The following is a 23,105-nucleotide window of genomic DNA, read 5'->3' on the forward strand; positions in this document are numbered from 1 at the left end:
TGGTTATTAACTGTTTTCAACTTTAAATCTTAACCATTTTCAATAAAAAATTATGAAAGACATCGGTTCCAAGGAATCACACATTATAAACATCCAATTTCTAAATTAAGTTTTCCTTCCATTTTTATCTGGCCTTAAAAGCATTAATAACAATGCGGTAAAATTAATTACTCTATAGTTCTAACAAATAACTTGCTATATCTTTAATAAAAATATAATAATTTAATCTCTCCCTGGCTTCACATATCATGTAATGAAAATAGCATTGCGTTACATTTCTACGTTGGTGAAAACAACTAAATAATATATTTCCAAAACGTGTAAGATCGATCTTGAGATGTGATGAAAATACATTTAAAAGGCTGTTGTGTGGAGGGGAGTCTGTCTCTTAAAATCATAGTTCTTTAGCTTTGTTTCTTATTATCTAGCGTGAGCTCACACAACAGAACTCTCGCATTGAAATATTTTCTCATTTTAAGGAATTAATGGCTCTCCACCAGCCCTTTAACATGTAAAATGAGTAGGTTACTTGTGTCCAGTACATCCAAAAAGAGCCAGGATAAAATAAACATAAGGAGTTGGATATCTTGGAAAAAATCTGTCATGGGTTTGGGTTAATCATCTCCAGAAGAAATTCAACTTGATGCCTGAAATGTAAGACTTCTTGGAGAAAGCAGTAAAGCCTGAGGCAGTGTTGATCTGAAGGAGTGCTCTCCATGGGTCAGAGCTGCTCTGCTGGCAGAGTGCAAACCCAGTTCACAACAGCGGCATGCTGAAAAGTTGTAAAAGACTGCAGGGGCCTTACAATGCACGCACTCGAGCTTCAGTTACATAGTTTTTAGTGGCCCAGTTTCGTATTATAAAATAAAACCAAAAAATAAAATCTGTGCCTAATTTTCCAGCCTCCTGTCCATCAGTGGCAATGTAGGCCTTTTCAGTGTTTGTGGAATAAATATATTCTGAAATTGCAGCACAAACTTAAAAATAAATGTGACACTTTTCAAGAAGTGAACAATACATCTGAATATATGGAAGTGAATTGGTCATGTGCCATCTTCTATTAATACTTTGCTTTTCAGGTGAGAAATTTGTTTTCAATGCTGCAGTTGCTATCTGCCTGAAATTCTAGCACTGGAGATACCAGCCGTAGAGACAGTCCAACTTAATAGCTGGTGCCTAAGCATGGTTGTAAACTTGTACACCTCAAAGAATTCTGAATTCTAGCTGAATGTTTCACTCATTTGATCATACTCCTTTTTCTTATTCCTTCTTCCTTCTCATAGGTTGTTGTTGCTTGTAATGATATTGGGTGACCTGCACTAAGTATATTTGTGTGACTGTCTGACTTGGATACAATTTCCAGCCTTCTGCGGCAACAGATCTTGTTGCCAAACTGCCATTATAATCTTTTAAAGCACCAGGTCATTCAAAAATAATGGACAGGCTGTACTACCTGTGCAATCATATTGCAGTATATTGCCTAACTTTGAGTTAAAATGAACTTTATGTTTAAAAAAAGAGAGAAGTAGGTAGTCCTGCTTTTTTTTTTGGTTTGGTTTAGCTACTGATGGCTTCAGTGGGGGGAAAGACAGAGAGACATAGGCCTATAATTTCTGTAGCCATTAAAGGAAAATGTTAATCATCAGTTAAAATAACCGAACAGTATGAAAAAGTTTTAATTTACAGCATCTGAAGTTTCCACTATTTTCTGTGTAACTTCTATAACTTGGCACTGGGTAACATTAAACAAAATTCTTCTGTGTCTCTGCCAGTTCAGATTGTGTGTGGAGTCAAAGTTGAGTATGGAGTCAAAATCCAGAGTTTTCTTACATTGCATAAGGCAAACATTTTGGATGAATAGACCCCTGAGTACTAAAGCATTTCAAATCCTTTTTCATTTGACCATTCAGTGACCTGATAACTATTTCCTGTCCCTAAGTAAGGTTGCGACCCAGGTCTTAGAGTGCAAAAGACAGATAATTTTAGCAACAAGTTAAATCCAAATGGATTTGGTTGGAGGGGATGAGGAAGAATAGACTTGGCTAAATTCTTTTTTCTTTTTTTTTAAGTAAAGTGTTACAAGCTTGAGCTTAATAATTCTAGTTAAAAATAATTCTTAGATTTGGTGCCATGTATTTAGATGCTTTAAAAAATGAAGTAACATCCAAGGCAAATATACAATTTGTACCTTTCAAAAAAGTAATTAAACACAAAAACGTGTTTTTGTATGAATTAATTCAAACCACTGAACTCTTGTAGGTATGCAAGTAGTGTTTCTAATACATTGCACAGCAAATTAGACAAAGACAAGCCACTAATATCACCTAATTTAACCAGTTTGCCTCACAAAAATAGGTCAACATTGCATAAAGCTATGAATCGGGTGTGCAAATGAGTTCTTAAAAACAGTTCTTGCGAGTAGCTTGCTTCCATCCAGCAACTTAATACATTTTTAATCCACAACTGAAAATACTGTCTTATAGATTTATATACTGTAAGGGGAATTCCTGTAATCACCTACCTTAACTGCTAAAATACCTTAAGGGGTTGGATTAGAGGAAGGGAGATCCTTACAAGGACATTTTGTTGAACTGAAAATGTAACTGACTGAAGCTTATGAAGAAAGTCTTCGTTTTCTCTTGTGCGGATGGTAACTATAGTGTTATGAAGGATTAATTGTCTTAATGAGGTCAAAGATACACGGGGTTCCAAAAAAGCTGTTTCCTTGTGACAACATTTTTCATATTGAACACACATTTACATCTTTTTCTTTTTATATTATTAATAAAGTTGTGGATCAGCTGCATATTGTAATGTCTTTTGATGATGAGAGACATTCTTTTAAACAAAACATTGAGAAAAGACTCTAAAATTAAAACCTAGATATTGAAAATGTACTGCTGTTAAATAATATGGACAAAGTCATATACACCTTTTACAAGTTCCATATAATCTGTATAAATAGAAAGTAAGCATGCTAGATTTAGAAGCTTTTACAGGGAATTGTAGGCATGGTTACAAATTATTTAAATATTTTAAAGAAAGTGTACAGTAATAATAATTAGGCTATTAAACCAATCTTGAGGTTATAGTGTGTATTTTATAATGTATATTTTTCAATTGTATTTAATATGTAATATACAAATATCTCAACTGATTGCAAATTTGAAAATATGAGGTATATCAGGAGGATGGTTTTAGTTCAGAGTTAAACCATGGGAGCCTGAAATATTCAAAAAGAAAATTAAGGTTTAACCCCTTAGAAAAATCTTATGCTGTAGAGCACCTGCAAGAATCATGTTGTATATGATCAAAATTCTTATATGAGCATTGAGAAAATTCCCCCTTTACATATATATTGTCAGGCTAAAATGTCTGATATTTGGTTAAAAATTCTTAAATCTGTTGACATTGGAAAGCCTCTATTATGGTCCAGTCAAGAACTTTAGATAAAAAAAATAAAAACAGCCAGACAAGAGAAGTAATTAACTTTGACATTCAGCATAAAATGACGGATAAGAATAATCTTGAATTATTTAAATTGTTTTCAGTTGCAGACTAAGTACTAAGTTTATGAAGTTACAGTATTAACTACACAGGTTAACACAATTATTTGCTAACATGAAGCAACTCTAGCATGTTGAAGGTTAAGGAGAGAAGCTTTAGTAGTCAGTAAGTATTTAATGGAGAAAAACTGAATTGTTTAAATATTTATGAAAATATAATCAAGCTAAGGGAATGCTGATTAGCAATTATCAAGGTTCATTTTCTAATTAAGAAATTAATAAGACTTTTAAAAAGCTGTGTGGTACTAGGCAGAGTCTGATTTAACCTACAGATGACCTGGACTTCTTTGTTCAGATGACAGTTCTAAAAGTGTACAAGAGAATATTCCCTTTAATATAGTTACTTGCCACAAGCCCTGACCTCACTGACTGTCAGGGAGCAGGTCTGAATTGGCCCTTTCTCTGATATCGTGACATTGCTTCTGTTGCCTCGATTGTGACCTCTGATTGCAAGATACCCTTGAGAGTTCTATATAATAAGCATGACTCCTGACTCTTAGCCAGGTCTGCTTGCACAGGTTTGCCAGACTCTACTTGTAGTATGGGCTACATATGCTAAAACATTACTTTGGCTGTCATGGTAATATATGAGTTTTGTACACTCCATGTATACATTTGAAAGAGACCTTTTTTTTAAAATATGCATTTAGCAAGTATTTGACAGACTTATTTGGTATATATTTCACCAAAAAAATTCTTCTTCTTTAGTTGTAAATCATCTTTACATGTATGGATGAGAGGTTTTTGGTGTTTTTTTTCCAAGCATATTCTACAAAATAGTTACCATATCAATAAACAGTGAATATGAATATCTTATCACTGTATCATGTTAATTACTTAAAGAGTTTTACTTCCCTCTTCAGAGTGCCACTTTCTTCCAAGCTTATCCATCAGAATACTGTATCAATATACCTTTAATCTATGACTCCTTGTACATCTAGTAAGGGTTGAAATATTTAACTTCATTATGCAATTAACCCTTTTGCACAAAGAGGCATTACTAGCGAGCCCACAGACCACTTCAAGGTGAGGCGATCCAGGATCTGGCTAGATGAAAGCTGAAAAAGAACCAAACTGGAATCCTAGAGAAGGTAAGCTGTAATAAGAATTTAAACTTCAGTTTTGGGGTTTACTTATTTTGCTCTTACATGGCTGCATCTACACAAAACACTGATTGTGCAGTTCTTACTGCGCAGTCATTGGGTACTTGCATACACAAGTACTAAATAACTACACAGTAACCAGCATTACTGCGCAGTGGTGTCCCTGCACAGCTTCTTGGTGATGCTGACTGTGCAGTAGCTCATTACTACTGCTCAGTAGCATCACATCATGCTGGCAGGTCTCTGTCATGCAACAGTACTGCACAGTAGTAATAAGCTACTCCGCAGTCATTGTTTCATGTAGATGCAGCCAGGTATGATTTTAAGGAATATTTAAATTCTTTTCTCCTGATTTATGTTCTCTGCAAACCAGAATCTGAAGGGAGAAAGTTCTCTGAGACTGTACTCCCTTGAGGGATGTAATGTCATCTGGGCACATTTTTGTACTACAGTTGCCTCTGAACCAGAATGTGAAGAAGTTTCAAAGGTTGGAACTCCCCCGCCCTCTTCCCCCCCACCCCTCCGACTCTCCTTCTTTGAGGGTCCCATAGGCTTCACTGCCCTATTCTATGAGGTATAAGGGAGTGCAGGCCCACCCCCAGGTACAGGGGCAGGAAGCAGAAGCTGGAAAAGGGAACAGGAGCCTGAAGAGCCTAGCTCTAGCAGCAGCAGCTAGACCTATGTGGGGAATTGTGCCCAGGCAGGAGCTCACAGGTTGCAATTTAACCATGGGCTGCCAATTGAACAGCCCCACTACAAATATGCCTAAATATTTTTTCTTCATTTCTCAAGTCATTGAGTTTGTTGTTCATATTGTTTTTCTGCTGCAGGAATCAAACTAAAAAAGTTTTATTTAAAAATATTTTTTTCTCCTCACCTCCTACCTCTTTTTTGTGATTTTATTTTTTGATTCCAAACTTCTCCAAAAAAAAACCCAACCCAAAAGCATATATGTGCCATTTCCAGATTTTTGCAGTAAACCATTATTTTTTTCTCACTGCATTGACTATATTATACATCAATTTTTTTCCTTGATTCTTTTGGCCTCAAATCTGTCTCCCAGTAGCCCTATATGAGAGGGCCATTACCACTAGACTATGGGATAGGTTTGGCTGGGAACAATTACTGGCCCTCCTGTGAAGCTGAGCCACTGGGCAAAATTAATACAGATTCATCGGGTAAGAAGGAGAGCAAGCAAAAGGGAGCAGAACTCCTAAGCCCAGTGAGGAAGCTGTGCAGGAATCCTTAGTTTTGGTTCCTGCTCTGGGGACCGTAGCTTGTTGCATCACTGACCCCATGACTTGTACTTCTCTACATAGTGGCCCAACTACAAAAGAAGAGGTGAAAATAAGTAATTAATATGATATATTGATAAGGCATCTAATTCACTTATTAATGATATAGTAGTGATGTTGTGGAATGTGAGTAAAAAAGAAAATCCTTCCTATCAATAGCATATAGAGATGACTGACATCTACCCTGCCACCTCATACCTCATTTAGCCATCTCAGAGCTTGTTTAGCTCATAGCTTAGTGATTAGGGCAATAGGTAGCGTCTGAGCAAGTCTACTGGATCAACATCCTGCATCCCAAATAAACCTTGGCAGGGCTTATGCACTTTAGCATGTGGCTTAGTCAAAATGGTGGCAGGTTTGAGCCTGTACAGTATGTGACCATTAGGCGCCTAAGTAACTTTATGGTAAAAGCTTTGGGTGCCTGAGAGGCCATGATAATTGAAGTGGTTATGCAGAGATTTTGTGAAATGCAGCTAAAGTGCAGCAAAGTCCATTTTTTGATATGATCATAAGTAAAAGCCAGCAGGAGACACTCATTGTGTGTAGTTGGCATGTGGTTTGCAAAGAAACACTTTATAATAGACCACAGCAAGTTAATATATACTTTTCAATCAATCAAAGCTACAAAGGAGGTCTTAAAAAGTGTTTGAAATGCAAACAGGATGAACATGGAGATCAAGGCAAGACAAAAACAGTCTTAAATCACTTGAATTAGTATCATAGATTTCATAGACATTAGGGCTGGAAGGGACCTCAGGAGATCATCAAGTCCAGCCCCCTGCCCAAAGGGTAGGAAGTCAGCTGGGGTCATAGGATCCCAGCAGGATAAGCATCCAATTTACTCTTGAAGGTGTTCAGTGTAGGTGCTTGAACCACCTCCGCTGGCAGACTGTTCCAGACCTTGGGGGCTCGGACAGTAAAGAAATTCTTCCTTATGTCCAGCCTGAAACGGTCTTGCAGGAGTTTGTGACCGTTCGACCTCGTCATCCCTTGGGGCGCTCTGGTGAACAGACGTTCCCCCAGATCCTGGTGGTCACCCCTGATAAACTTATAGGTGGCCATCAGATCACCCCTGAGCCTGCGCTTTTCCAGGCTAAAGAGTCCCATGGCTCTCAGCCTGTCATCGTAAGATCTGTTTTCCTGACCTCTGATCATGCGCGTGGCTCTCCTCTGGACTCTCTCAAGCTTCTCCACATCCTTTTTGAATTGTGGAGCCCAAAACTGGACGCAGTACTCCAGCTGCGGCCTCACCAAGGCCGAGTACAAGGGGAGAATGACGTCCTGGGATTTGCTCGAGAAGCATCTATGGATGCACGCCAGCATTTTGGTCACTTTACTATCTGCAGCATCGCATTGCAGGCTCATGTTCATCTTGTGGTCAATGATGACCCCCAAGTCTCTTTCTTCTGTAGTGCTATCCAACGTAGCACTGCCGAGCCTATACGGATGCTGCAGGTTTTTCCTCCCAAGGTGGAGAACCTTGCATTTATCGGTGTTAAACACCATGAGGTTCTCGTCTGCCCATTTGCTGAGCTTGTCCAGGTCAGCCTGGATCACCCGCCTATCTTCTGGCATGGATGCTTTGCCCCAAAGTTTGGTGTCATCGGCGAATTTGGCCAGTCCACTCCTGACTCCAATGTCCACATCGTTAATGAAGATGTTGAACAGTATGGGTCCCAGGACAGAGCCTTGAGGGACCCCACTGGTCACAGGGCACCATGATGAGTGACTGCCATCAATCACAACCCTCTGGGTCCGACCACGAAGCCAATTTCCCAGCCAGCGGATCGTGGTGGAGCCAAGGCCACAACTGGCCAGTTTGGCCAAGAGGTGATCATGGGATACCAGATCAAAAGCTTTTTTGAAGTCAAGATATATGACATCAATCTCTTCTCCCTTGTCCAGATGATAGGTCACCTGGTCATAGAAGGAAATGAGATTGGTCAAACAAGACCTACCTGCAACAAACCCATGCTGGCTGTCCCTCAGAATGTTAGCCTGGGCCAGTTCATCAAGGATGGCCTCCTTAATAAACTTTTCTAAGATCTTCCCCAGGATAGAAGTCAGGCTAATGGGCCTGTAGTTAGCCAGATCCACTCTCCTCCCTTTCTTGAAAATCGGCACCACATTGGCCTTCTTCCAGTCTTCGGGCACTACACCAGAGCACCAGGAGTTTTCAAAGATCCGTGCCAGGGGCTGGGCTATGACGCTCGCCAGCTCCTTGAGTACCCTGGGGTGCAGATTGAGAGAACTCTGGGAGTCTATTACTGGGTTCTTTTCTCAAGTCTGATTTGTCATTTCTGTGAGGCATATTACTTTACATACAAAAACTGGTCAGGGTTTAATTGTGGCTGTTTCTGGATCAGTTTAGTGTAGGCTGCCCATCTGCTTGGGTGGATACTCTTGAATTGTGTCTAAAAGTAACTGCTTAAGGGGGTATGTTTTAAATAGTATTCAGTTAATTTTTTGCAATTTCTGTGCATTGACAAGCCCAAAATAACCTTTCCACATTGTTGATGCTTTATTGTGAATCACTAGTAAAATGCTTTGAAGTTCTTGGCTAAAAGACAAATATAAGGTGTTCAGCTAGGGGTAGCAGAAAAAAATTAATTTAATTGATTGCTCCCTTATATACTTCTTATGGATATGCAGTTTTCTTTTTAAATAGATCTATAGATTAAGCACTTATATGATATTTATAAGCAAACGAGTTATTAAGTAAAACTGGGATGCTTTGTAGGCATATGGATTCGTATCTATTCATAATTATTTAAAAACTGCAAATAAACAAACAGGAGTAAACTGAAATCTATACTGTTCCTCCACCAATTGTCTTAGATAGATATAAGCATTCCTAGGAAAAGGGCTGTGTCTTCCTCTGTAGACACTGGTGAGATTCTTTTCATTCATTCATAATGAACATTGTATTATGCTTGTGCAATTCTGTGCACAATGGGAGGTCTGATCTTCACTGAGGCTTAGTGGTATTATACTGGTATAAAGATTAAACTATGATCCTTTTTTAGCTTTTGTATATATTCTGTATATATTGTATGAGAAGACATACGTAATGGGTTTAGAGTGTCATAAATATTTTCAACCTCATAGATTTTGAACTGCTACCATGAATAGTTACTATTTTAAAATGCAAAATTATATTTCATCACTACACAATAACAATGACCCTAACCCAAAAAAGAAACACTGTTTTTATCAGTAACAAAATACTGCATGTCTTAAATACAAAGTATATATGGCTGTATGTTGATTTAGTATTAATACTAGTATACATTGACAATATTATTTTTCTTATTAGCCTTCACTTCCTTGTACTGGCAAGATTTTTTAGCAGAATAAAGTATATGCCAAAAATCCTACAATCAGTTGATAAATATGTAACAGCATCATTTACATAGAAAAAATACATAGATATACATTCAAAATAACACATTCAAAATACGCTCTGAGGTATGATGAAAAATTGTGAATTTATTCCTACTTGACTAGAGTTATGGATCAAATACTGTTGTGTGTGAGTCATTGTAGCTTCACTGAAGTAATGTTATGTTGTCCATAATTATTTATTTTGTTTGTATGAGTTAATATGACTTAAATGCACTGTTGAATTATTGTCACTTAGCAAACTCAACTTGTGGTTGGTTTGTTTTTTCTGCATGTGCATGTTGCGTGTTTTGTTTGTTAATAGCCCTATACTTCCTCCTCTTTCCTGATCTTGTCCAAACAAAACCTAAAACTGCCACAATGATTGTGAAGCTGCCCTTTATTTCTTGAACTGTTGTGCTTTCTTGATTGCAGCAAAGTGATGACAAAATTTCTTCCACTTTTCCAAAATGTTTTTTAAGACTTCCTTTGAAGCACTTTTTCCTTAAGCAGACTTCATCACCTTCTATCCAGGAACCTCCAAAATGAGAAAAAATCAGAACAAACTGTATTCAGGAAAACATCAACCCATCTGATTTTACACTGAAAAATAATTGGTCTTCCTGCTCATTCTCTCTTTGGAATTCCATCCACAGATCTAAAAGCTTAGGAAAGCAGGTGGGTTTATCTGCTTTTCTGAGACTATTTCCTTCTACTCTATGAGGATTGGAAACTCCAAGTAGGATATCCATTTTACTTATGCATTTGTTATTGATTTCTTATGGATTTCTGTGTTTATACTACAAGATGGAGGGCCTGGCATGCTTCTGGGATTTGAGATTAGAATCTGATCCTTTCTGAGCCTTCCTTTTGAATTACTCTGTACACAGTTCTGGGCTACATTGGTAACTTTTGTGTCTTTTCTGGTTATTAGGTGGTAGTTGTATCACTGAACTTCGAGCTTTGAAATCTCTTACAATTTCTGATAGAACAGGATGATGTGTTTGGTCTCTTTACCAATTTTCCTCCCCCAGTTCCCAAAACTTCTGACAGGATTCCTGAGGCAAACATTCTCCATAAGATGAATGTAAATCTTAATACTGTAATTTAAAGCTCAGTTATCACCCTGCTACTACCTACGTTTTATTAACCATTCAGTTGGCGGGGGGGGTCATTTAAAAAAAGATTCCCCTTCTGTTTTGAGGCTATACAAATTGGATCAGATACTTCTGTTGACGTTTGAGCTACTAAATGACAATAAAATGGATCATCTTAAATTTACATTAGTATGATTTATGCAATTCCCCGTCCTGCTTTAGTATCCAACCAGTATAAAGGTGTGTCTAATCAGAGATGGAGTTTCTGCTTACCAGAGGGTGTGGTTTATGATAAAACTCCCACAGTGTCTTGTGTATCTTGAAATGGTGGTACAGGCACTTGAACTAAAGTTCATTGAATGAGCTTTAATTTAAGTGTCCCTGCCACCATTTTGAAGCATGGGGACACTGTTACATGGAACGTAGAGGCTGCTGGAGTGCACTAATTACCACATTCCAGTAGACTAGATTAATCAAGTCTGCACCAATGCACTATACAGTGCATAGGAGCAGCCGCCCCTGCACATCTACAGGCACTGTCAGTAGAGAAGCAGTAAACAGGGTGTAGAAGTAGTTAAATGAGTTCTGTGCTAATCAGGTAGCTTGCTACAGCAGAAGGCCAGAGGCCATTATGCCTCCTGATCAGATCTAAGCCTAATCATTAAGGCTGCTTGCAGACGTTAAAAAAAAAAAGCAAAAAAAAGCAGCATTTAAACTTTGTGTGCTCTCATGCCAAGCCCAGTACATGCCCAGAAGTGGCAGCACATAAGTTGGACCACTTCCCCTGACATCTGTATAGATCAGGTACTTTAGTGGGGATTTTTTGGTGGTTTTATCTAATAGCTTATTGAATCAGGCTTTGTTAAAAGCACTAAAAGCCGCACTGAAGCATCTGATCTATACATACACCGTGGGGCCAGCTCTCAGTAACACACTGCTTCTTCCAGGAAAGTGCATTTTTGAGGGTTTTTGGGGGGTTCTTTTGAGGTCTGCAGGCAGCCTAAAAGCTGCAAAAAAGTCAAGCTTCACTGAGACATGGGTCATGTGTATTATTTACAATCTCAGGACAACAGTGGGAATGGAACCAAAGTCAGTTGCAAAATGGCTATAGACAGTGGCTCATCTGGATGAATGGTGCTATGGCCAGGACAAGGAGGGCACAGAAGCAGCTTGTCATCTGCTAGCCTGATATAGGACAGTCTGAAAAAGCAAGGTATAGGAGCAACACGGTACAAAACAGATGCTACTCTGCAAAATTGGGGTAGAAACAGGGGAGCTGCATATCTTACATCTACTACAGTTGCTCAAACAAAGTTGGATTCAGGTTCTAAGACCAATATATTAGATCAGGGGTATTGAACCTCTAGCCAACAGGCCAAATCTGGCTCCCCAAGGGTCTGGAGAGTGTGCTGTGGGCAGGGCAGGGCAGCATGGAGCTCAATCCTGGTAGGCAAGGCTAGACAGAAGTGGTGCATGGCCTCAGAGCCCCAATCCCCACATTTAAGTCTGGATGGAGGTGGTGTGACACTCCCAGACCCTGATACATGGAGCCAGTTGGAGGGTTCATGGGGCCCTGAGGCCCTGATTTCACATGCAGGACTGAACAGAGGCAGTAGAGAGCTCCCAAGGCCCGATCCCTGCATGTGGGACTAGGTGGAGGCAATAGAGGCCCCTGAGCTCAGTGCTGTTCATGGGGTCTGATCTGGCCCACTTATCCAGTCCACACAGCTAAAAGGTTGAACACAACTGTGCTAGATGGATTATGAGAGCTAATAGAATGCAATGGTCTGACAGGATCTGTCTGTCCACTAGATAATGAGCAAATGATTGGTAGCCCCTGCAAGCCAGTAGAGCTTGCAAAAACTGGTAAAAGGAAAGACACAGCAACCTGCGTGGAATTTGGAAGGAGGAGTCAGGCAGGAGGAAGAGATTGAAAAAGGCATCAGGATAAAGTGTTAATGGCAGTTTCAGCATCTAGCTAACTACATAAATATCATATTAAATAAAAAGGCAGTTTAGTTTTACAAGCATAGTCCTTTCATAATATAATTCAGCATGTCCATGAAACAGGACTGGACTAACCTTAAATGGTTGAGTTAGTGACTGTTAGTTTAAACTTTGTGCTGCAACGTAAAATCATCATGCCTATGGCATTTGCACCGTTTTTACAGCTAGAAGGCCAGGAAAAGCAATCCTATTTTACTTGAAATGTATATTTATTCATTGTTCCATAATAATCCCTTCTGTTTATATCCATCAGCTGCATCTTGTTTAATGCATGGATTATAAACCCTTCAGACAGAGAATTTTTACTCTGTATTTGTATAGCACCCATTTCTGGTACAAGACAAGAGCATTTGCAATCTCTCCTGAGCAGTCGTGGTGGTAGCAGTACTGAAAGTAATAGTAGTAATATCTACCAGACAGGACCCTGAAAAACTTAGTGCCATCAGCACTTGCATCTGAATGTGTGATACAGACAACAAGTTACTTAGAAGGCACTTGGTACATTAACACCTCCAGCCAAAGCTTCAGGGAAGTCAGTGACTATATACAACTTAATCAATAACTGCATTTATCCAAACACAAATCATGGCCTCCAGATAAATACAGATATGTATTTTCTCTTCCTCATATTCCACTTAGGTGCTGTTCTGTATGTCAGACCTAAATGGGGGAAGGAGAAATCTCTCTAGCTTCTTTATAAGTTAAGGCTTGGTACCAGATTGCTTGTCTGCCAACATATTTTAAGAATAAGTGCTCTCAACTTCTTTTGAAGTCAGCAGAATGTACCTGTACCCTATAACTGCATCTGTTGAAGCAAATATTTAAAAACTTTTAGTTACAGTAAAGTAAATATACTGTTTATTGTATAGTGAATGCAGTTTTATAGTGATTCAGAAAATGGCATATGAGACATTTCTACTTTAGTTGATTCTGATTTCTTTTAACTAACTGTATAGTCCTATTCATACTTTGTTTTAAAGCTTTGAGGGAAAGGAAAGATAACAGAGTATTTGGGCTTTAGTTTCAGAGTTCCAGCTCTCAAACAGTAATTGCCAAAGATTCTGTGAAAATTAAACACATCCAAGTTGCAAGATACTCAGATAATGTGATAATTATCTAAAAGAAATATAGAAGTCTGGTTAGTAAACAACGTACATTCTAAATATTGGCACTCCAACAACATAAAATAGTTAAAACTCATTTATTTTTCATGTTTCTATAAAAAGTGTTTTGCTTGTAAAATAGATATATTGACTGTAACCTGGTCTAAATGCTTATGATAAATATAAATCACTTCAGATTGTGGGTTATAATGGAAACTATGTTTTGCTTTAGAGCTATAAATGGTGTTGCTATGATATCTGTCTCCCTTCTTTCTTAAGGCAACTTTAACATAGGTTTCAGGAATCTAAATGTTATATCTGAATGCTGGCACAGATGTTACAAAGATTTGTTATTCATCTAGAATACAAGAACTGAAAGACTGCTTTCTTTATAAACCTTCCTTTAGAAATAGCACTGATATTTTAGGGGGAGCTGAATTATTCCTATAAATCTGGAAAGTTGCAGAGCACCTTAGATTTTCAGCAAATATACACGACTTACTCTCATTCCCTTTTTCCTGTATATTACATTAGTTTAACGATTTGAGTCCTGGCTAATGGAAAAAGCAAGAAGAACTTCCCAGTTTCTTCCACATACATTATGCAACAGGCTTCCTTTATACTGTTACCACAATATGAAATTCCAGCATTTATAACAAAAGACTGAACATAAGTGCTGAAAAGGTAACTGTAGTTTTATTTGTCTATGAAGGTATTCAAATGCATCTCTTCCTCTAAATAAAATTTCTGCAATAGCCCACTAAATTCTCTTCTATTTTTTTCACACCAAATAGTTTCGTTCTCAAAGACCTTTGATACGCCTCGACTTTAGACACCAATTTTAGTCCTGCAGTTCATCCCCAAATGTTCAGTGCTTACTACATAAAACAATGCCCTAATCATATATACTCCTATTTGGTTTTCAACCATAAAAATCACACAGCCTTTTCAGAGGAGAAAAGATCATTTTTATATTGTAAAAAAAAAGGATTAATTTCACTACTCTGAGAAAAATGAGGTCTTCTACTGTAGCTAGAATAAATGAACCAAAATTGGACATTAAGGGTGCTGACAGAAGTGGCATTTCGTCCTGCAATTGGCCACTAAAAGTGTTCTACAGCTGTGCACTGAAAGAAGTGCACAGCTGCAGAGCACCTCAAAAAGTGCCAGATCATGCAGCAAATGAACCCTCATGTAATGGAGAAGGAAGTGCTTCAACATGGAGCACCTTCATTGACTTCAGTTAGTGTGCATCAGCTGGGCTGGGCTGCACTGGAGCAGCATCCCAGGTGCTGTCTTCAGGATGTGGGGATGAGGGAGGGAGGGAGTTCCATCTGGGATTTACCCAGCCTGTGCTGGAGGCTGGGGCAGGTGGATTGCAGCCCCTATAGCCCCCGAGGTGGTGGGGGGGTCCAATTCACCCACCCCCCAACTCCAGCGCAAGCTAGGCAAACTCCAGTATGAATCTTCTTCCCCTACCTTCTCCCCCTCCCATTCTGAGGCAGCACGGGAGCTCGGAGAGGGGGTTGGGGCTAGAGGAAGAGGCTGCAGGCATTCAGCCTCTCTCACTGGATCAGCTCCAAAGTAGTGTTTGATCCTACACCCTTCCAATCCAACAGTGAACATCTGTTGGGTCAGGGGGGTCAGAATGGAAGTTTTTCCCATTTTTTTTCATATTGGTCAGTCAAAATTTTCAATGTGTTTAGTTTATAATATGCGATTTTCCCCTGATCCCCAAGGGCAGTTAGGGCTTGTCAGTTATTCAGATACTGCTAGATATTCAGAGATGGTAGATTTAGAAATAAACCAGATCTTGGTTTTTGTCACATCCTTGATCTCAAGTGTCAGTGGATGAAACCCTGCATGGGTTATTACTATTTACTCAACCTCAAAAATGAATTGCATTTTTTCTTAAATCGAATTGGCCATTGCCAGTGTCTACTGTTTTGTTGTTTGGAAACCTTATACACAGTACTGATGTTGTTCAATGAAATGGCCTGCAGACATGTTAGAAACTATTATGAGTAATAGTCTTTTTCCAAAAACATGTTCATCATGTAGTGATTAACCATAACTAGCTTGATGCTTTGGATCTCTTGGTAGTTATATTGGCTTCAGTTAAATGCAGTACCAATCCTGCAGAAAAGGAAAAAATTATATACACATCTATATCTATTTTTTCTTTCCTCTGCTTTACTCCGCAATACTTTTCTTTCCCCCCTACATTTGATTGCATTTTAATGCAATAATGTATTTTCCTCTTTAATAAATTATAATGCCAAATGGTTAGATTTGCTTTGACATTTATCTAATTTTATAGCTTTTAGTGCCCACTTACTTTGATACTTAATAATGAGAAATTTCTAATGTTTTCAATGTATAGGCTTAAAAAAAACTGCCAGTTAGAGAGAAATCAGTTTGGGATTAAAAGTCAAGAGAAGCCATGCTCATTTCTCAATTTTGAATATAAACCATGTAGCAGAACTTTACATATGAAATTGGAGAAATAATATAATACTTTCAGGATATATGTATTATTTTGCTGCTGATACATAAAGTGACTAAAATATAAATTCTATCAAATATATAAATATTATAGAATGTATATATAAAGGATAGAATGTGTAAAAGAAGGTATTAGTAGAAGATAAAACTGAAGATTTATTTATAATAGTTTCCTAAAAGTACTGACAGAAATGTCAGCTTATATATTTAATAACTATGTTGAGATCAGGAATTTCAAACAATATATTAAGAAAATTAACTCTTCACACACTTTGTAGAATGAGGGAAAGATTCAAATGTTGCTGAAGCACATCCACATTTGTAGGACTCAGTGTCTATAGCCTCTGGGTTTTTTTAATTTTCAATATATAGTAAGTTCTGAGGTGGCTTGTCCTATACCTGACACTAAATATGTAGGATGAAATCATATCCCTACAGATATCTTTGCGAGTTTTGCCACTGGCCACAAATAGGAATTCATTTCTAGTGGTGGAAATATTCCAGAAGAGGTACCGGTACAGGTGTTAAGCCTGCAACAACCTCCTCTCCCAAGCTCCTAGTGCCTTCCTTGGTTAGGGCTAATTCCAGTTTAGGGAAAGTGTGGAGCAGCAGTCACTCCAGTCCTCCCATTGACAGGGAGACTGAAGCAGCCGGAAAAGCCCACACCTGCTCTCCTCCCCTCCTAATCCACAAGAGGAGATGTGCAGCAGCTGCTTCTCCCATCTTCCCCAGATTTGTGGGGGAGTAACCCTAGGCTCAGGAAAGCACAAGGAATGTTTCCCTATTGTTTGACTCCATGTTGAGCAGTAGTGGGGAAGTCTATAGACATCTGTTCTATGGGAAGAAACTCTTGGGAGTAATGTCTGTCCAGTTAGAGATGGATTATTTTTTCTCCCAGAACTTCAGTTTTGATTTTGGGAGAGACTGTGTAAACACCTGTATTCTCATGGGTTCTAATGAGAGAGCTACAGTTATTCTGGTAGAAAATGTAGCACCTGTATGTAGCCATTGACTTGCTTATAGATTGAAAGGATATTGAGGCAGAGATAATTATGAATTATCCAGTACATAGAAGGAGAGAGACATGAGAAACAAAGGCTGTAACCATCATTTTACTAGCCCAGATTTCACAATTGTTTTGATATTTCAGGCTTCTATATGGTTAAACTCAATTTCCTGATTGCAAAATCTCCATTTCATTCCTGGGGAATGTGTGCCACCATTAACTTTCAGCAGAAACTGAAAGCTTGATCCTGTCCTACTGAAGTCAGTAGCACTGCCCTTGATATACAGCATTCCTTAATCTGTGTTTCTACCTCTGTATACCCATTAAAACTAGAAATATACATGACTAAAAGAGGTTAGGGCAATAATCAGTTGATTGAAAGTGGCCAGCATACTTCACCCCTTCCAGTTGCGCATCAACCAGTATGGGAACTGATAAAGTTCCACTCTTGAATAGGGGCAGAGATTCAAGCCTTGAGACTAAAACAAATTAATTTTCTAAAATCAGATTGACAACTTTGGAAATAATCTTAAGGATCATCTAATCCAACTTCTTGCACACATGGAGGATTTTCTCTTCCTAAATATTAATCTCAAATAATTTTACCAGTTTCTTCAACTGTCTACCTTGACATAGGTTGTTAGCAATTTATACAAATAGTTATTCCTCAAGGATTATCTTCTGTTTTAATAAGGTCAGAGAAATAGCTGGCATAAGGCAGAGACCTAAACTTTCTTTTTTTCTTTTTTCTTTCTTCTATTCTTTAAACACTTGAAAAAAATTCTTAAACAAAGTATGGTCTTTTTGAGAGTTAGATGAATTTATCCTCTTTTGCATCCAGATTAGCCTAAGTACTTGAATTAACCTATTGTCTCAAGTCCAGATTTTATAAATAGAATTGGATGTGAAGTATGAGGCTATTATCCAGCTTTGGGAAGTTCCAAGAATCAAGAATTCTTATTCTTGATTGATTCAAGAATTGCACAAGTGTGTATTGCATATGCAGCTCTGTACTACATCAGTGCCAGATGTTAAAATTGTTTAATTTTCATGTTTTAAATTATGCATCCATTATATAGGAAAAGTCTTTTAAAAAGCTTAGAAACTATCATTTAGTGAAAGTATATTACTTTCAGTACTTCTGAAATTAAATTATTTTTCTAAAATATAACAAAGCGTTGTGTCTCCTTTCCCATTTGACTATTCAAAAACTCTTTCACCTGATTTTCAAAGATGCATAACCCCTAATCATTTCGATGGGATTTTTAATGGAGGTAGCACTTCTAAAAAATCAGTTCACACGTTTTTTTCAAAAAGCCGCATCTTGCTACTGTAGGAATTCTATCAAGTAATTGACATTTTAGCACCAGATCCCCAAACATATTTGATATGGGTGGTTTGAGGATGTAGAAGTGAAATTATGCTACATTTAAGTATATATTAATGTGATAATATAGTAGCTTTTAATAAATAAGAAATATTATAAATTAAAGGAGTATATTCAAGATATTATTACTAAGATTTTAAAGTGTACATGTTTGAGAGTGAAAAAATAAAACAGCTTTCTGATATATTGCTAAGCAATTACTGTTCAGTGCGTGTGTCTTTGAGAAAACAAAAACAGTATAATGTAGAGTAGCTATTTTGTAAAAACAGCAGATGGGATTTTAAAATCAATTTTGATTGTTCAATATTTATCAATTTAATGTACTTAATTGTATCTTGATCACTTCGCTATTTTCAGTAATTAAATGTCAGAGTATTTTGCATTTCTCTGAATAAAATAATTGGCAAAAATTCACAGACCTAATAGTCAGAAATCTAAACCACAAATAAAACGAAGTATTAACAATAATTTTAAAAAATGTGACTTGCCAGTTAAAAAGTTAACTTTTTAACTGGCAAGTTGGAACCATTTGCCTCTGTGTGTGTGTGTGGGGAGAAGTTTTTATAGTTTTTTAAAATCCTTCTCCCCACACACACTCAGAGGCAAATGGTTCCCACTACCTTCTGTTCTGGGGGAAAGTAAACTTGCTAATTTGTAGTTAAGATTTATCATATGAAGAAGTGACTGAAGACCGCTACAGATGGAAGTTAGAGCATGTCCCCAGCTGTCCTGGGTAAAAGGAGGTTACTTCTATTAGAAAAAGAATTGCTAGCCCCAAATTAAAAAAGGAAAAGATGGTGGCCTTCTGCTAAGATGAGTACAGAATTTATGGAGACTGTGGAGACTGCTGAACTCCAGCTCTTTGAATTTTCAGATTATCTAGATAACAGTGAAATAGTATGATATTAGACTTCATAGTGCAGAAACAGATGGGAGAAGAGCCAAAGTTAAGAATGAACATAGGCCCCACAGTTCAGTTGGAGATGCCAATTCAGTTGCAGAAGACGCTATTGGGAAAAGTTGGGAAAATATTCCCATTCCACAGTATAGGGAATGGAAAATATTTCTTCCCTGTTTCGTACTGGATTTTAACTAGAATCCAAATGGAAGCAGTTAGAAAGCTGTCCCTCTGTTTACGACAGCAACAAAAGAAGAAACAACTACAGGAGGGGTTAGATTACCTTTTTCATTTTTTTTCACCAGTAAACAACAGAAAGCTTCAAAATGATTAATTTAGAAGGGAGAGCTAGTTAGTAGTGTTAATCTGAAGTCAGACAGAAGGCAGGGCAGGGTTGTAACTTAAAGACTAATTTATGCAGAAAGGCATAAAAATTGTAAATGGCAGTCTACTTTGAGACATCTATTCATCCCACTCTAATTGGGTGGAGGATGAGGGGCTGAGCTCTTGCATATGCATATTCAGTGAACTGGGAGAATTATCCTAGATTTGTTTTCCTGGTAGAAAAATTTACCCTGAGACCTGGGGCCTTTAGGCAACATATTGGCATTCAGTTCTTCTTGGGAGAGGCACTTCTGACCCAGGACAAACCAAGAGTTTATAGAAGTTCAGGATTTTTCTCCCAGAGCAAAAATAGCTGCTCCAAGAGAAAATAATGTAGAAGCAACCCGGGTTAAATCTTTCCCAGGAGAGATTCTGCTAGAAGAGCAAATGTCTGTACAACTTACACCATCTCCAACTTAATCACATTATAGCACTTAGGTTGTCTGTTAGCCTGACCCACATCTAGCTGATGTTACATGTGTATTTTACCAAAGCAAGGGAGGATACTTTATTTCAGACTCCACATACTAGTTTGGTGATTTTTCACACAATTTGCTGCTTTGTTTTATCTTAGGCCAGAGGTGGGCAATTATTTGGACTGAGTTGGCACTCTATGAATTTTGGTGAGCTCTTGAGGGCCTTGTGCGTGTACACATACACATGTGCATGGATCCACATGCAGGTACACACACACATATAAGCTTCCTGCAGCTGCGCTAGGGTTGGCACCAAAGCAGCAGCAGGAGCATGGGCTCTTCCTCATGCACCAGTTCTCTCTTTAAATAAGGATTCCTATGCTCAGGTAGTTTGAAACCGTAACAAAGAAGGTTCAAATCATTTGGCATTCAAACTGACCCAGCACATACTCAAGTAAAACAATTTCTAGCAAATGCTAAATTCACTAGCAATGCAACTTTCTCTGAGAGAGAAGAAAATTTGAAAAAGAAAGAAGCAGAGAGATCATCAGCAAAGACGGAGAACAGTGTGCTCAATGTGCTCAAAGTTGGCTGGAATACACATTACAAAAGTTTCTTTTGTTCTTTACAGCAACGTAATTACCCAAGCATCAGTAGATTCCTGACAAAAACTCTAGAAAACAAAGATGAAGGAATAGCAAGATGAATCGGGTATTGAGGACCCAATACCATTCCAGTTTAAGAACAATGCCTTTTGAACAACTTCTCCCAGTTCAGAACATGAACAGATGGCTGTAATAATAAGTTTAAGTTCTAGAAACCATGAAGATGGCTTCTGGCCCCACAAGCAGAGGATCTTCCAAATAGTTCAGATATCTTCTTTTCTGATAATGTTATTTACCGTTAGGCTTGTTCACTCATGGAAATTTCTTTGGGTTGTATCCATCCCTTTCTTGGTCCCAAAGAAATAGTGATTTGTGAACTGACACACAAGTAACTGAAACACAGGTGCTTTGAAATCTAATATCTTAGGATGCTTTGTCTCCATTTTTCAATCAGGAACATAACTGACTTAAAATGGACTTCACATTCTAAATGATGAGTATAAAGGTCTCCCAAAATACATGTCAGAAAAGCAGTTTTGTGCCTCACTTCTCCATTTAGAAAAACAATTATAATAGCTCCATAGCTGATAAATATTTGATTTTACCACACTGCACACATATGCTTTAATAAGTAGGCTTATAAAAGTTTCTGATTTTATAATAGAATCCAATGTTCTAGTTTTTGCAGAAAGGTACTCTGAAGTTTTCCATTTTTTTTTTGTCAAAAGATCAATATTTATTCTAAAAAATAAAAATATTTAAAATATAACGGTCATGCCAGTTAGTTTGGAGTCTTTGCAGGTAAAGTGAATAACTGCTGCTGTTCTTACCTATTTGGTATCTTACAGAATATGCAGAGTTTGTTTCTTCATATGTTTTCCTAATAACAATGAAAGATAAAGCTCTTTCTTTCATCCCTAGGTAGTAAGGAGGAATTTGTTCATTCAAATAATACTTCAGCTGAGAAATTACAAATGAGCAGAGAATTTACATACCAATGGCTTCATACACAGGTTTGGGATTTTGAAGCAACCAGTTCCAGAAATGTAAAATGGTGAGGTCATTGATTTTAAATTAGATTTTTGTATTGTAAATACAGCTTGTAAAGTGAAACCTGGGCTAATTGTCCTAAAAGAAACATAGCTTTATAGCCAAAGGCCAATACACTACATTGCCAGGTCCCAAACTAATTTCCATTGAGAACTGATTTAATAATTCTGTGGATATATCTTTCATAAATGATAGTGAATTAGTATGTTTCCTCAGTAATGATCTGTCTTATGTTAAAATACTTGAATGGTTTATTACCAGAAATATGAGGGATTATATTCTAAATCAAGTACAGAAATGTACCCATGCTTCACATAGTGCATGATTATCTTTTCTGTATATATTAAAATTCTTATAGTCTATTAATTACTCAGATTATATGCATGTTACTAGAATGGATTAAGGAACAAAATAAAACTTTATTAATCAGTAATGTCTATTTGCATTTTATCTTTACAACCCTAAAATAAGTTAAATTAATACTACTTTGACATGCACTGTACATTTCAATACGCTGTTTTGAAATACCCATTTTTGTGGTTTGGATTTCTTAACAGATATAATACAAATATGGTTTTATAAAAGATTAATCTTTATTCCTTAAACTAAGAGGATAACAAACACTCTGTATCCAATGTATATAGGTCATAAACTCAGTATAGAACATGTTAACTCATGCTATAAATGGAATCTGCAAGTGCTCAGCAGTTCTGAAACAGGCCCACTATCAATCTACATCATATTTAGTGTGATTTTTAAAACTTTTTTTAAAAGTGATTCAAATAAAATTATTTTGTGAATAAATAAACTTTTATTTGTTTTTCCACATTTCTTGACTTTTCTAAATTCTGTGTATCAAATGAATAAGTAGAAGAATAAACTGCCATAAATATATTATATTTTTAGAAAACATTTATTTTTAATGCAGTCAATTAGGTTCCTGAATAGTGAGGTTTGTAAGCTCCGGGCATGTTTACATGTGCCATTAGGAGGCAGCAATAAACTGTGGAGCTTATTTCTCCACAGTATATTGCTTCTGGGTTACTGCCAGACACGTCTGCACGTGCTTCCAAACCACAACATGTTGAGCCGGGTTACAGCATCCTTGGCTGACAGGAGGCCAAGGAGTCAGCCTGCCAGCCCAGGGCTGCTCCGATAAGGTGAACTGTGCTGCAGAGGGGCTGGCTGGGGCACGAAGGTGCTTCAGCGTAGGGCTATGTGGCAGGCAGTCCTGGCACTGAAGCACCCTCATGCCCCAACTAGCCAGTCAGCATTTACACATGCACTGCTGCACACAAAAAA

The 23,105-nt window shown here is 37.6% G+C and overlaps 1 protein-coding gene across 1 annotated transcript in view; it reads left to right on the forward strand.

Moving 5' to 3' along the window:
- The window catches only part of LRRIQ1 (leucine rich repeats and IQ motif containing 1), a 172,518-nt gene that overhangs the window by 113,057 nt on the left and 36,356 nt on the right, over positions 1–23,105 (forward strand). Inside the window, exon 24 of the mRNA XM_090042636.1 lies at positions 21,675–21,807. Within this exon, the coding sequence (XP_089898762.1) occupies positions 21,675–21,807 (133 nt within the window). The remainder of the gene's footprint in view (positions 1–21,674; positions 21,808–23,105) is intronic.

Source organism: Crocodylus siamensis, chromosome 4 (genome assembly GCF_052110815.1).
Source record: "Crocodylus siamensis isolate JL-2025a chromosome 4, ASM5211081v1, whole genome shotgun sequence".
NCBI lineage: Eukaryota > Metazoa > Chordata > Crocodylia > Crocodylidae > Crocodylus > Crocodylus siamensis.